The following is a 16,502-nucleotide window of genomic DNA, read 5'->3' as shown; positions in this document are numbered from 1 at the left end:
TGCTTTGTCACTTCTATACGAGTCGGCGTCACCCAGTCGGTTTGGAGATGTAAATAAAGAACAGATTTCGACCTATAGTTTTGAGTTTCTTTTTGTCTTTTTTTTTGCTTGTAAAACAAGTATTCCACCTCATATTTTGTGCAATTCATCAGCGTAAAATTCCAAGACATTTCCACAGTATTGTCCCCTGAAATTCATCTTCTCTAAAATACGATGCCAACACATATAGGCTATAGGCATCGTGCATTCTCCGCTCTCCATATATAGTTTCTCCATCCTGTGCATCCAGGGTTAAGGTTCACGCGCGTCTCCTTTAATATTTGTTATTTATCCGAACCTGTGACTCGTTGTAAATTAAGAAAACCTTTTCATAAATTTCAAGTTTATTCTTTTCAAATTTAAAGCAACTTCGTGTAATGCGTATATTTCCTTGTCCATAGCCGTGGTTGGCGCTAACGTCATTTCACTTTATGAACAGTTGTGGCTTATAAAGGCGTAATAGCAAAAAAATTGAGCGAACTCGGATCAGATAAAATTCGACAAACAAATTATCTAACAATGGTGTATATTTGTTTGAAATTGTCGTCCGTGTAATAGACATATTATTGACATACCATTCGACATATCTTAGTTTCTCATCTCCATCGCCAAATGCATAATGTCTCGACAGTTTGTTTTTTTTAAGTTTATATTAAAAACGATATTTGTTTTCATTTTGAATGCCGATGGTATCTCAAGAAATGATTGAATCATACATAACTGGTTTATAAATGCATAGTAAAGGCGATAAAAGGTTTTGTGTATTTATGTGTGGCCGAACATTAGCACAATTAAGGTACGATCCCAGGGTCACTCCATTTAGCAGTTAATAACAGTTGTATTTGTCGTGATATCTTGCGTTTCGTCTGAGCCGTTGCTTTTTGAAGATAAACGAGGTATAAAGTATGAATGTAATAACACGTTGCCGATCAGTTTTCTCAGCTTAATTTTATAAATTTTATATCATCCAACCAATCTTTGTGGTTTTTGAACGTGACTATGTATTTTTAGCTATTAATCTATCGCCGTCGGTTTATTTTTGATGTGGTTTTAATTTGAATAAAGCCTAATGCATAACAAGATTTCAATTTGATAAATATTTGTTTATACTTCATCCTATGCTTCATCTGAAATGATAACAATAGCTTAGCAATTACAGAGAACTGACAAGTTTAATCAAATGAATGATTGGGTGAATTTACTCAACATCTTTACTCACACAGAACAAATCTCAAAATTCTTTTAACTCCATTTTTAGCCACTTCTGTCTTTACGATCTTCCTATTTAGGTTCGAAATCTTGTGGGAGATTTTGAGTTCACCTAAGGAATTTGGATATAAGACTTCCAAATATTATAAACAATTCGTACTTCATTCATTTCTGTACTGTCTTTGAGAGAATTGAATTATTTTTTAATATATCTTGATCATTCAAATATCATATTTCGTAATATTATACCCCGTTGCACCCATCATGAGTTTCATATGACCCCCGTCCCCAATAATACCTAACCCCACCTGCACCTAGAAGTGTAACCTCTTCATCTGAAGTGTATTGGGTTCGGTTACTTCTTCTTATTAAGTAGTTAAGTGGAATTTGGATGGTCGATGCAAAGTTAGGTAGTATATGTTAACCCAGAAAAATTACCGGAAGTTCAGACTAAGGATGTGATATACTTCATAGAAACTAGTTGCACGTTACTTTTGTGTAATTTATTATAATTTGATATCTTGTATTAATTTGAATTTCTAAATGTTAAACTAACCCAAATGGTACAGTAAAATCGGTATATATATATAAGTATTTGATATGGAAGCACTATACATTATAACCTATCTGACTTCTATAGCCATCCATGGTAGATTTTTTAAGAATATATCAGTTGATACTTTTAATATCAACTAGAGAATCATGTCTTTTGATGAGGTTCTTACTTTCTAGTTGGCGAACTGGTTTGAACAGAACTTATAATTAAAAACGTTCGAAAAATGTTTTCATTTTAAAATTTAGGCCTATTTAAAACGACTATTTGTAAAATTTGAAACACTATTTCAGTACTTACTTCCTAAAGTGTTTTTTCTTTCGGGAAAATCGATATTTTGAGATAGTTTTATAAATAGGATTGCTCATTCATTTCTACTACTCTTGTTACATTATGGTAATAATCATTGTTGTTCATACTTGGTACGTTGTTGTTACACATTTAAAATTTCATGCAAATCCCAAAAACATTCCATACTGGCAATTCGACTCGACGCCATTTCGTGGTTATTTTCGTTTTATGTTGTCGATCTTGACGTTGAAAAATGTCACCAAACTGTGTAACAATCGTTCTCTTTTGAAGTATGTATGGCCAAAATTGGGGCGTTCTTAAGAAACAAAGCTTTATAGTTGCTCCACGCTTAATGTATCGATATCCTTGACGGTCAAAGTACCCGGAAACGCGGCACGCGAATCGTTTAATCAAATACGGATTTTTGAGGTCGAATTGACACGATTTTATTTCGGGCAATACGCCATGTTCGTCACAAATTGCAACCCAACACGGGAAAATGAGGACGCCTTGAGTACGTGAGGAAAATTTCAAATATAGGACGTTTTTTCGTAGAATTTTTGACTTTTCAATTTTCAAAAGTCTTTCGACGTACATCAAACTTATTAGAAAAGGCAAATCACAAGCACTCTTATGTTCTTTAATAAATTAAGTATTTGAAATCGTGTTTTCCGAAAGAGCCTTTGAAGGAAAAAATTCATTCTGTACTGAAACGCCACCACTTTACAGTTCCTTATACAATTAATGATTAAATGACCATTTTTAAATAGAAAACTGCATACAATTCCGATGTTCCTGGGTAAAAGTAAATTAACATAAACGGACGATACGCCCGAATATTGCATGCAGCCTATTCGTAACGGAGCGCATATATTAAATCAGCGAATCGTAAAAATTACTTTTTATGGAGTAGATTCAATTATTGAGACAGCAAACCACCAATGCGCCAGTTATATTTGGTGATTCATGCGCTGGAATTTAAAACCTGAGCGTTTTTGCAACCACATGCCTCCCCGCTGTCATAAAAATGTTACTCCCCAACCTCTGACTGAATCACCTCCATTACCTCGAGTTCGCTCAAGTTCAAGATTCCATTAATATTGAAAAAACGACTCCATCACAGTTTATACTTGGATAACCCGATCATGATAAATTGAGGATTCTTCGCGCACGTGCATGTTGTGCTTTTGCACTCATGCGTATCAAATAACCCTGGAGGTCGATCTTGTGGGTTTTACGACGGCGCTGACATGAAGAACGCATTTTCGAGAATTAATGAGCCGCGTACGGTATGAAAATTATCTTCTAAAACTGCTTTGCGCTTTTGTATGGCGGTGATGTCTTTCTTTTTAATATTTTCTTTGTTATTTATTTGTTATTATAGCTCGGTTAGTGGGCCGTGGGGCGATCAAGTTAGAAGGCCTATGTTTAATTAAACCTTAGTTAGGGAAGTGATTAGCAGTCAACCCCACCCCTAGGTATTACATATCGTACTGAAAAGACTATATCACGTCGGATACCCGTTTATGCTCTACATTCGTGCTTTGACAGAAGCTTTGTGTCTATTTCAATAAAGAATATTGTTTATAAGCATTATTGAAATTAAATAATGTGTTCTGTTCACAGGCAAAATTATTTCTGACTTATGGAAAATAGGAATAAAATAATCTTCCTTCACAAAATAGTAGCAATGTAAGCTTTAACCCATTACCTTCTTAATTATGATTTCCTTTTATTTCTATCTAGATCCTTATATGGTATTACCGTCCGGTGCTTTGCTGATTAGAAACGTGACGTCATTGGATCAATCGGTTTACCGATGTGGGGCTTTCAACTCTATCACTGGAGAACTGAAGATGGCACCAAAGTCCATTACTCTCGAAGTAGACGGTGAGTGAACTTAATTTTTGTAAATGTTGTTTTACCTTCGAAATAGAGCATGGAATATAATCGGATCGAGCATTGAGTTGAGATTCAACTCTTGCTCAGAAGCCATATACATAATGATATGTACTTGGTATACATACATACATGGTCAGATTGTGTTACGATTTTCCATGGATCTACCTCGCTACCTTTCTCCAAATGAGACTACGCGATAACTAACGTAGGCTATTTATATATCTTTTTGGATGAAACGGAACGCTGCTCTATCATTTCTCAACACCCCAAATATATTATTACACCCTGTTTAGGAATTATTCACAGTTGTTGATAAGGTTCTGACCGATACTTGTCCATTTGAAATGCAGTAAGTTCCTTGTCTGTGTCCTGTAATATATCAAAATTTTATCAAGAATAAAAAATTTGAATAAGCGATATTTTATTTTGGATGAAGATTGTTGCTACCAGACTATGGGCTAACGATATCAGTCGTTCTGGTAACATTGTTCCATCGACTTTAGCTGCCTCAGGTATATGTTCAACTGTAATTTATTTTAATTTTTTATTCATTTTTTGTACAGAAATAAAGCCATCTTCTCAGACCCGAATGATTTATCCGAGTTCTGATTCTCAACAGCCATTTAACGTAACTGCTGAAGTTCATCAAACGAATGTATTGTTAGATTGTATTTCTAATGATGACACAGAATTGAAATGGACTCGGGAAAATGGAATCATGCCAGACTCAGCAAAAATCAGCCGAGGTAAAGGGAACACTTATTTTCTGTCATCATTTGATATACATGATTCTGGAACAACTCTCAACAACTTGCCGTTTAGTTGTTCAGTTTTATATAGTCCGATATTATATCACGAAAGAGAGGTATTCCGGGATTTTTATAATGTAAATTGCTGACTGGAAGATATAGAAGAAAAGATTTCTTCTTTCACGCCTCTTCTCGAATTTTTGACTTTTTTATAGTTTTTTGAGCCGAATAATAGATTATGAGGATAGTATGTTGGTGAAGTACAAATGCTAGTTTGTAGTTAATTTTAACGTGCTCTGTTGTTATAATAATTTAGCTGGTTTGTCTTTGGATGTGGCTTGGGATTCTGGACAATATAGTTGCAAATCACCAAACGGATCCATCCTAGCAACATACAATTTGAACGTAATCGGTAAGTGATATCTTGTATTTATTTGGATGATATTGTTTCATCATATTTGGTATTCATATTTAACAATTATTATTACGTAAATAACTACGTCATAATGTCATATGGACGTCATACTTTCCGTCTTTTAGCAGCGAAACCCGTAACTGTTATTTGTGTTTTTTTGCATTGCATATTATGCATTCGTACCGAACAATTCTTATTACGTAAATACCTACGTCATAATGTCATGCTTTCCGTCTTTTGCAGCGAAACCAGTAACTGTTATTCTTGGCCCCGATAACTTTTCAATCAAAGATGATGAAATTATAACAATGGAATGCGGGGTGCATTATTATACTGGACTCCACACTAGATGGGAATGGTATCACAATGGAGAAAAATTGAAGGACGCTAACGGTCAGTATTTTTCATTATTTACCATTTTATTTGACAGTCGCAATTATTTTGTAACTGCATTGCTGTTACTATTAGAATACTCGATTTGCTTTGATCGATTAACGACATTGAAAAACGTGCCATGCATGTATGGACAGTAGGATAAAGAAAGTAGTAAGGGAGGAGTAAAGAGTTCCAACATAGACGAAGGGGAAATATAACGAAAATGTTTAGGAATCACTGTAAAACTGTAGCCAAACCAACTTTCCCTCAACGTCTCATGAGTTGAAGTAACATGTGATATATACTTTTTGTTTATAGATTCAAAATTCAATGTCAGCATTTCAATTGGCTTCTCTTCCGGATATTATCAATGTCTGGCTATCAATGACCTTGGATCATCACACAAGATTTTCAAAGTCGAAGGTAATTATATCATTTCGATTTCACATCGTTTTCGTTATTATTTATACGTGGTTCCATTGCTGCCTTAGTATAACGATTTGGCTTTTGAAATTCTGAATAGGCAATAGGTTATTGATTAATATAAGTTGCAGTGTCACTTATGTGGCCGCTTCATATCAAGTTGTTGGATTCCAAGTTGTTGGAAAATTTCAACAAAAATTATTGTTTTACGCGCAAGATCGTGATATCTAAACTAAAACTTAAAGATCAGTAATAGAAGAGTTGTAAACGACTACTAACGTGCTAAGACAAAAATATCAGATTGGTAACTTTGTTAATTAATTTGTTTACATAAATATGCCTTTTTCATTATTTTAACAGTTGTAAAGGAAACCCCAGAATCTCCTCAGCCTGTTCAATCAGAAGAATATTTTACAGCAGAAACGGACTCGGTAAGTACATTTAAGCAAATAATGACTTTGGCAATTCAATAAATGCTGAAGGAATTGTCAGGTAATATGTGTTAACTTCACTATTTTTTTAGTAGTTATTCTGAGTGAGACGGGTACGCTTCTTCTAGTGCAGGGGTCACCAAACTACGGCCCGCGGGCCGGATCCGGCCCGCGACGTCATTTTATCCGGCCCGCGGCGTCATTTTATCCGGTCCGCAATAACACACAAAAATGGCTAAATTTTTTTCCAAGGAAGATTTTCACGAGCATCGTCGTCTTTGTTTATATCGTAACATTGCCCAATCGCAAGATGCAAAAAAGTGACGTAATAATAGGCCTTTCCGCATCCGCTCAGACACTTTTGTCACCCTGACAGATTTTCAGTCATGGTTGTAAACAAAACTTCGTTTTTGCGACTTTGAATGCTACCAGTACGTAACGTTTTCTGCGATACACTTGTACACTCGTGGCGCGTGCTTTCGACGAAACTGTATGTTTTTTTTGTGCTAAAATAAACGTCGAATGTGCATTTTGTGCTAACAGTACTGTAATCCCTCGCGCACTGCTCCAATTTCAAAAGCCACACTAACTTTTGTACTGCTTTAATGCGGATATTCATGTAGGTATATGTTACAAAAAAATTGATGTTCATCCGATTTAAATAAAAACTATTCCAGTGGAAAGATCTGAGTAAAAATAGAAAACAATACCAAGTTTATAATAAACGGTCAAGAAATAACGAAGATATCGGAATTTTAGTACCGCCCGACAGGCCAATTTTTTCCATAATGATTGTATTACTTTTTTGATAAGAACTGAACTAAATATGGAAAAATAACACATATCAATCACTAATCTTTCGATGTGCGTCACATCTATAGTAAATTGAGACTATTTCAGGATTTTATTCTGACAACGGTCATTGACACCGCCGAAAGATCGTCGCAAATAAACGCTGCAGTTGTGCATGATAGTTTGACAGTGGTTCATTGTGGGTAATAATTAACGGTGTTCTGATTGTAGATAGACAATATCATTAATTTGAACTACGTATAACTGGAGCGTAATTTTTAAAAGCGTCGAATGTTGGCAAATTTATGCGCAAATGAAAAAAATCAAATATCAGATAATAGTTGTTTATTTTATCTAAATTATGTCAAAATTTCATAGAATTCCAAGCTACAGCAGTTAGTCGTTTTTATGAGCGGTATTTCAACACGGCGTAACGGTACCCAGCAGACGCGATGCCCACATTTTTTGCCGCGGATTTTGTAACATTTCTAATTCATGACAGCAACGTTTTGATAACAGCTAAACTCAGGATAGTTGTCTAGATATAGGAATCTTGTTAATTTTTTTCATAGGATGTTCTCGATCTATATTCTGCGATATTCCCAACATTTGTGAATTTATTGTATTGCATTGACAAAAATATTCATCCGGCCCGTTTCAACACAATTTGAGTCATACCCGGCCCGCGGTCAAAAAAGTTTGGTGACCCCTGTTCTAGTGAAACCGTATTTTATGCTTCAGAGTTTTCAAATTTGCCCTTTTTTTCCTTCTCATATATAAATCAACTCTGTTTCAGGACGGCGTCTCTACTCCGGTTATCGATAGATCAAGAACACCAACACAATCTACCTCGCATACATTAACATGGAGTACAAGTGATCTTGACGTCAAATTATTCAGCATCAAATATTATAAGGTTAGATCATATATTCATTCATTCAGCGCTTTATATGGATGGCTGTTTTCCACCATCATTTTAAAAATATTTAAACAACTGCCAACTAGCCATTAAACGGCTAATATAAAATCTCCGTGTTTTCGGGAACGTCTTCGATCAATTCTTATAAACTAAAACGCTTCCTAAGACAAAATTGCCGGCCAAGGTATTAGATTTATACCTAAATTTTGGAAATACAACTAGAACGAAACCAACAAAAAGCGCTCAAAACCACCAAAATCAGTCGTTATTACGATTGTGCTTGAAAATATGTTTGAGTGAAAAAGTAATTTTCTTTTTTATCAATGTACTCAAAGGGCTTGGTGTTACTTCGTAGTTTTGTTTCAATATATATTTTCAATTTCAACTTAGGAGCCTGATTTTGTGGACGGAGCTGCCATAAACTATCCTTGGAATGTAGTGAACGTACCAGGCGATCAACGCAAAGTTGTTCTGAAGAATTTGGAACCTTCAAGCACGTATGTGGTAGAAATGGTCGCCATAAGTCAAGCTGGGACAAGGAGTGACGTTGCTATGTCAAGTTTCAACACGGGAAAAGGTATAGGAGGGAAATTAGTATAATTAGCAGTAGTATAATTACTTTATTGTACTTTAGTATAATTTCTATAGGCACTTTTTAGTAGTTATATGGATTGGAATATACACTGCTCGCTGTATTGGACACTTGAATTATAGAGTTTTAAGATTCAGATTGTGATATCATGTCGAATTCGTCATCGCTGTAAAATTTTCCAACTTTTGAAAGTCAAACTGAAATGCCGCAAGAAGGTTATCAAGTAACAGGGCTGTGAGATGAAGTTAAACATTTACTCGTTTTTAAGATAATCATTGCGCTATGAAACGGTCGGTTTCCTCCTATCCTGATAAGCTGGCTGCTATTAGAATTATGATAAAATATCGGAGTTTTACTATACATTTGAAAACACTATACACGTCTTTTCATAGTAAAAATAATGTAAATTTATCGAAGATACACTGGACATTCCCAAGCTTACACTGGTTTGGCAAATATAGGAATACGCTTTACCGTATGAACCATTTTTTCACAGAACCAGACCTGACAAAAGTAAGTTCTCCAGATACACAAGTTCCTAGTACTAATCCTGACAAACCCAGGAAGAGGGGTAGCGGTGGAAAGCGAAATCCGGGTGGCGATAAGGACAATGGTAAGAACCTTGTTAGGAACATTTATTTGTATGTTTTGGTTTATCGATGATCTATCGTAGTGTTAGTAAATTTGTATATAATGCACCTAGTTGCGCACCATTATTATTATTCAGCATTCGATTTACTATTTACTAAAACGATTCTCCATCATTTACGTTTGGTTATTATAAGATTTTTATACATTTAACGCTATCAACACAGCTCACATTTTTTATTCAGAATCGTTATCACAAACAATACTCAGATCTCGGCATATTCTTCAACATTTTTCATTTAGGCCAGAGACATATGAAATACATTAATAGAACAAATCTCTACATTGCATGTACTTGGCATTTACACATATTGTACAGCTGACATAAAAATCATACCCTTTGTACCTATAAATGCCGATTGAGACCATATATCTACCACTGTTCTTATCTTTATATTAATTATTTCAGATGCAAATATGCCGAAAGCACCCTCGCGGCCACAAGTAACAGCTATTTCTGCTCACAAAGTGTCCTTGATGTGGAATCCCCGAGGAAACGGAGGTTCACCTATCATCGGTTACAAAGTAAGTTCCTCCTATTTTATGATATAACAAGTTTCTTAAGACTGACGTCATGAAATCGATTACGTCATTGTCACATGTTTTTTTCAGATTCAAAGGAAAGATATGGAAGGCAAATTTGGATGGGAAACGATAAGCGATTCAAACGTTTATCCCTACGAGATCGGCAATCTGCAAAGAGGTAAATAGGGTATACTAGTAGTATTCTAACTGCTGAAGAACCATGGACCAATCATGTACTACATGGCATAGTGTTATGTGCCGTTGTATACGCGCCAACAAAATTTATTCAACCTAAAATAGTATAAATACATGTAAGTAGATTGTAGATGTCCAGTCCATGGTGTGGTTTGATTGGCTCGTATTTGCAGGGCTATAACTTACCACTTGAACTTCATGTCGAGTCTCACACTTGTTCCATTTGGTATATGAACCATCCGGTGTCCGCCATCTTGGTTCACATACTTCGGGAGTACTCCCATTTGAACCACACTTTCACTAATTGTACGACTTATATGGATCCCGCTTACTATCCCTATTATAACCTTATCCAAGGCTAAAGTTTTATATCTACCCTTGCCCTGCACAGTGGTACAAATAGTATAGGCGGGTCAAATGTGGTACAATTTGGGCATGACATTTTTACGACACCGGTTTATACGTACCTGACGAAAATTAAATCCTAATTTCATACTATTTTCAGGCAAGACTTACAAATTCCGTGTGATAGCTTACAATCATTTCGGCGATTCTCAACCATCATCAGCATCGAAACCTTATCCTAAACGAAGAAGACCTCAGCTATTAGAAGATCCACCTTATATAAGAGATGCTACAACTCAGGGAGAGACGGACATCGTCATATACTGGAAGGTATGTTTTATCCGGTTAAAAATTATACTAAATTTATTTAAAAACGAGTCAAATCTCTTGTACAGAATATTGGGCACTTCAAAAGTATGTGTACCAATATGGAGGTAACTAATTTTGTTTGTCTACTTTAAATCAAGTTGTGTGAAGGGACTGAAACTTATGAGCAGGGGGTATATTCACTTAGCTAACACAAACAGTCCCCGAACTCGTAATAGAACTAAAATAAGGAAAATCGGAATAAAATTATGGCCCAACCCTAACCTGGTACACATAATACGGATGTATCGATTATTGGACATGATGTTCACATATGTATCGTTTTTCAAAATTGGCTTGGTTGTTGTTTGTCTGGGATTTTGCTATTGTGTGAATATCGTTTCTCTCCACAATTAATGAACGAATGAATTTTAAATTTCCAGTATAAGAAGAAAGCCGTTTTTTTCTGTTACATTTTCCCAATTTTTTACACCATAGTTCTCTTGTTAATATGCTCATCGTCACCGAATATCCCAGTAATGCTTCGCTATCTTTTCAGTTTGATAACGTCCCACCGTCATCTATTTCTGGATATTACATTTACCATCGACCCACGGACAGTGATAACGAAGAAGATTACAAAAGAAATGTAGTAGAAAATCCTACTGCTACTTCGTATGTTCTCAAAGGTTTACAACCAGAAATGCAATACGACATTAAAATTCAGGTAATTTGACAGTTTGTGTTTGACTATATTTTCAACAAATTTGCCCAAGTGTTCATCAAATGAAATAAATTAATCGCATTTTTGTATCAATTTTACTATTCAGTAAAGCTAAAATTTTGAGGCAGCTTTTCAAGTATTGTATATATATTACAGAAATTTAATTCAATACATTTTTGGTATTTCTCAGTGTGTAAACTTATCAACTTATGTTTCATCAGGCCTTCAATAGTCTCGGGCGATCACCCTTTTCCAACGTTATGCTGATTGAAACACCGGAACCAGGCGGACCAAATAGCTCGGTAACCATAATTGATAACGGACTTCCAGACCCTGTTGCAGGTTTGAAATACTGACTTCATGTTATATTTAATTTCAATTTTTTTCTATTTTTCAAAGAGTATAATATGGAGATTTGAAATGCCTTTTCCTGCCAATGGACATAAAAAGCCCAGAACAACCATCTTTTTTATCAAATTTATCAAAGCAGGATCACACATACTTATTTAAGACGCATTTGAGGGTAAACATACGAGCGCCAACTAAATGCCGAGAGGTTGTGAAGTTTTATAGAATTCTAGTGATGCTTTATCCCCCAGTAACGCCGATTTTTTGGGACACTTGAAAGAATTCAAGTTAGCCACATCACAAATTTGAAAAATATGTTTTATGACTGATTCGGAAATAGAACAAACGTGTTCTTGTTCTTGTTCAGCATTATTTATTAGAAGGTAATAAACAAGGGATTATGATGATAACTACTTTTCTATTGCCCAAGGCCTACCTGTTCTTTGTCGACTCAATTTAGCCTTTATGATATGACAACTTTATTTTATTTCCAGTATATATCAAACCCATGAATCTAAAATGACTATCTGTTAACTTTTCCCACATCTGGTATGGACTGAACAAAAGGCGTGGTTCGCCAAATGATTAAGACAAATATAAGCAATAAATGGGATGATGTTTTAAAGTGAGTTATTTTATTTCAGCTCCGGATGTAGTTATTCCGGATACAGACCGGAACGATCCAGCGCGCGACAAAGCATATCAACGCAATACGATGTTCCTTATTACCGGAGCTGTGATCGGAGTCGTACTCATTATTTTACTCATATCCGTGTTTTGTTACTGGAGAAGACGGAGCGAGCAGAACTCTCAAGCATCACCTGGAATGAAACATAAAAATGGGTAAATATTTCCAAACAATTTGAAAATATATAAGTATACCTACATATAGGTGTGGTTATAGTCACATCACTATTTCTTAGATCTTCCTGCCTTTAACTCAGAAGTGGGCCCCATTTTTAGACAAGGGGCCAAAAATTTTGCCCACCTATACTGGCGGGTCATGTAAGTGTGACGTAAAGAGTTTCATTTTATGAACAATATTTACAGTGTTATAAAAGCAAAAGTGGAAAACAATAAGTCTCTTGCCGAAACTAAGTTTAATCGCAATCTCTAATTACTTGAGCTAATTTTTAACTGAAACTTTAAAATGAGGTTTCAGTTTGGTTGTGACAGCATCAGGCATGCCAGATTGGTTTACCGAACGGGCCGGATTTTGTCCGCGGACCGTATTTTCCCATGTCAGCCTTAACCGGAGTTTTATGTTAAATTTCTGCATCTTGAAAGTGACCAGCAATATCCTAAATGAATTTGAAGTGATTCCAAATTCTCGAATTTATAAATTATTTAGAATAACTTCATTTTCATAACTTCAAAAATCTGACTGAATTTCTGCATTTTGAAAGTGACCAGCGATATCCCAAATGAATTCGAATTGATTCCAAATTCTCGATTTTATGAATTATTTAGAATAACTTTATTTAAAAATTAACATTTTGTGCTAGTATTGTGAACAATGTGAAGTTTTATAATACGGCACAGCCTTTATTGAATTCTTGAAAATAGAAAACCGATCGAATCTGTGACTCATTCCCAAAATTACCTCACTGAATATACATTTACTACGTGTCTTTGTTTAACACGACTCAACTTAACAATGTAATCGATAGTTCATGGTTGAAAATACTATTCAAGTAATCAAGTATGGGGCTCAATTTAGGGATTTTCCGACCCGTCCAGGCACACAAAATTTAATTTTATACTTCTTGATCTTAAAAGTATCTATGGCAGCTTAAGTGATATCCACCAAAAATTGAAACGTACTTTTATATTCATGTATTTCGTTCCTAGATACATTCAAGGAAAACCCAATCACATTAATATGAAGAAGTTAGATTCGAATGGTCATCTAACACCGAACAGTTCCAGCGATGCTGATCGTTATTGTCACTCTCCTCATGACACTAGATGTCATTGTTCACGTCACCATAGCAACCATTCTAGTCTAGGAAGAGAAGTAGACTACTCTGCATACCCAATGCCTCATGGACCCGGTTATCCGGGTAATTGGAGCCCCAGTAATTACCCCAACATACACTCAAACCCAATGCATATGTATGTGGACCACAGGCACCCTTACTACCCTCCACATGGGTTGGGAAGAGGTATGCCTGTCCCTGGCGGCCCACCAAGTTGGTGGGTTAGGGGCAATAACGGAGAGTTTTGTCATATAGTTCCGGGCGACGCTAGAAAACTAGGTGGTGATGGGAGTATACAAGTGATGGGTCCTTACTCAGCCCCAGGGGGACATATGGTAATGAGGACATACGACGGGAACGTCACCACGGGGGATTACGAGGACTCAGTACAAAGGCCGGATAACGGTTACCATAGTAACGAAGATGGCACAAGGACAAGTTCGGATTCCCAAGCCGAGAAATCTGACGACGCTACCCATGACGATGACGCGAACAGCGCAGGCGCGGCGACATCCGGGGTCGTGACCCTCAACGATGACGTCACCATCGATAGCCGTCCGTCATCCCCCGTCGCAGATGACGACAACAACAATGATTCAGATCGAGATTTTGTTGATAGTAGTTATCCAGAAACCGATCGCCCGGATAATCCGGATACTCTTGTATCCGAAAAGATTGTTCTTCAAAGCGTAGATAGTGAAAATTTGCCAGAAAATTGCGACATGGCCGTTGATGAAAATACAATTTTTTTAAATAATAATAATAATACAGAGACAAAATCGACATAGCATCTTTTTTTTTTAATTCCAGCGCTCATAAATTCAAAATTGTTGAATTAAGCAAGTTTGTTAGTCAATGTTGTAAATTCCATTCGTATTTCGAAATCCGAGTGTATTTTAGTTAATTTTTAACAGCACTGTCGTTTCGCCTCGATGGCACGATTCATCTATGGCCATGTTTAAAAATACGACTTCTTGTATTTGGGTTAACGTGCAAGGATCTCTTTCACAATTTATTTTCTACAAAAATATTTTTAAAATCATGTTTCTTTTTTTAATATCCTATTATTTTGATTTTTTTGCATGAAATATTTTTATATCTTATATATCAACACAGCCATATTATTGCAAATTTGCTCCTTTTTGTTCATTTTTACAATATTTTAACACATGCGGGTTCTGCATTCGCACACACAATCTGCACATTTCTATTACATTCAATGATATACAATTTGTTTAAAGGTGTCGAAACTCGATGTACGATTCGCTTTAAAAATAATATATTCCGAGATATTTCACGGTCAGGCCTACTGCATTATTCCGTTGCCAACTTACAAACAAGCTTCGTTTAATTTTTTATTCTTAAGCTAGCATAACTGGGTTCAGTATGGAAAATTTATTGTGTCAATTCGCACACCTTCATTAAATTTAATCCCTGAACAGGTGGAAGTTGTATTGGCAGTTATTACTTACATTACACGTACAGAAATTAAATACTTTACCGACACACGGTTTTTTTTTGGTACAAAATTTGGTTACATCTTTTAGCTGTATTTTTCATCCGGTAGCCAACTGCACCATAATGTTTGCGAAAGCAGTATTGAACAGAGGTGAGAAGCCGTCCTGCAAGATTTGTTCACACATTTATTTAAACTTTTTCTGATATTTTTCATTCGGTGCCTGACCTCACATCATTTATGTTTTGTTCCCATTATTTTTCGATATTTTATTGTTTATTTGTGTGTTATTTTTATATTTACAAAAAGTTTCATTTCGCTCTACATATTGCACTGTTATGCCGCATTCTGTCTGATTTTACATTTTCTTTCCACGCGGTAAAATTATTTTTATTATTATTGTTAATATTCGACAAGCATAGGCTATTTTATCTCCGTGTGGGAACGAATATTTCTGTTTTAATAAAAAACGAAATCGTAATATTTGCCGCGTTTACCTACTTTGTTCTTGAGAAAATATAAGAATCGGTATTCTGTTTTTCTGTCTCAGTTTTTTATGGGTAGCTGGAATACCAACTTAGCTTCAAAGATTTTTCATTTTAGAAAGGATCTCATAGTCGACAAATTACGAAATATTATGTCTCTGGATGTGCGGGTACTTCGAGTATATCCAAAAATTCCCTAGGCAGTTGAACTAAATTGAGAAAACTTACGGAAACATTAGGCCTGGCTACATGTCCACTGGATCCGTTTTAGCAGACCACAAATAGAAACTATTTCACGCTTAAGTGGTTCGCCTGCGATTCAAATCGATCCTATCAGTCCAAAACATAGCCATAGTTATGTTAGTTATAGTTATCTAGTTAAGTTATCAAGCAGCGACACCCACGATTCAAATATCTAAATAAACATTAGTAAGTTTTAGCAACTTGATTGCTGGAGCACTGTTATTATTGATGAGCGAGGCTCAGGTAGTTGAACCATCTAATCGATAGTTGAACAACCGATATCGCGCAATACAAATTAGCCTACATGTGATTAACATTAGGTCTGCTTGGAGGTTAAGAGGGTATTCTCCGATTTAGCAGGCCACAAAGCAGCAAAAATGCTGAATTGAGTAAAATAATAATAAGCCAAATTACAACAACACAACAAGAGAACTACGGTCGTATACATGTACACATAACAGCAGATACCACAGTCTACAAATATATTGAGACCAAGCGAAGCAGTACTGCAGTAGTTTACCTTATCTTTAGCATTACCGGTACCGGTAACCTCCAAAA

General features: G+C 35.7%; 1 protein-coding gene across 1 annotated transcript in view; it reads left to right on the top strand.

Annotated features, from left to right (window-relative positions):
• The window catches only part of LOC120331693 (brother of CDO-like), a 67,969-nt gene extending 52,217 nt beyond the window's left edge, over positions 1-15,752 (top strand). Inside the window, exons 8-23 of the mRNA XM_039398818.2 lie at positions 3,839-3,982; positions 4,558-4,740; positions 5,060-5,155; positions 5,402-5,551; positions 5,852-5,956; positions 6,317-6,387; positions 7,976-8,095; positions 8,489-8,675; positions 9,187-9,303; positions 9,748-9,863; positions 9,951-10,041; positions 10,564-10,733; positions 11,269-11,436; positions 11,655-11,775; positions 12,426-12,624; positions 13,633-15,752. Coding sequence (XP_039254752.2) covers positions 3,839-3,982; positions 4,558-4,740; positions 5,060-5,155; positions 5,402-5,551; positions 5,852-5,956; positions 6,317-6,387; positions 7,976-8,095; positions 8,489-8,675; positions 9,187-9,303; positions 9,748-9,863; positions 9,951-10,041; positions 10,564-10,733; positions 11,269-11,436; positions 11,655-11,775; positions 12,426-12,624; positions 13,633-14,548 — 2,954 coding nt within the window. The 3' untranslated portion in view covers positions 14,549-15,752. The remainder of the gene's footprint in view (positions 1-3,838; positions 3,983-4,557; positions 4,741-5,059; positions 5,156-5,401; positions 5,552-5,851; positions 5,957-6,316; positions 6,388-7,975; positions 8,096-8,488; positions 8,676-9,186; positions 9,304-9,747; positions 9,864-9,950; positions 10,042-10,563; positions 10,734-11,268; positions 11,437-11,654; positions 11,776-12,425; positions 12,625-13,632) is intronic.
• Positions 15,753-16,502: the final 750 nt, after the last annotated feature.

The sequence above is a fragment of the Styela clava genome, chromosome 6 (assembly GCF_964204865.1).
Source record: "Styela clava chromosome 6, kaStyClav1.hap1.2, whole genome shotgun sequence".
In the NCBI taxonomy this organism is placed as follows: domain Eukaryota; kingdom Metazoa; phylum Chordata; class Ascidiacea; order Stolidobranchia; family Styelidae; genus Styela; species Styela clava.
This window is presented reverse-complemented; position numbering and strand designations above follow the sequence as displayed.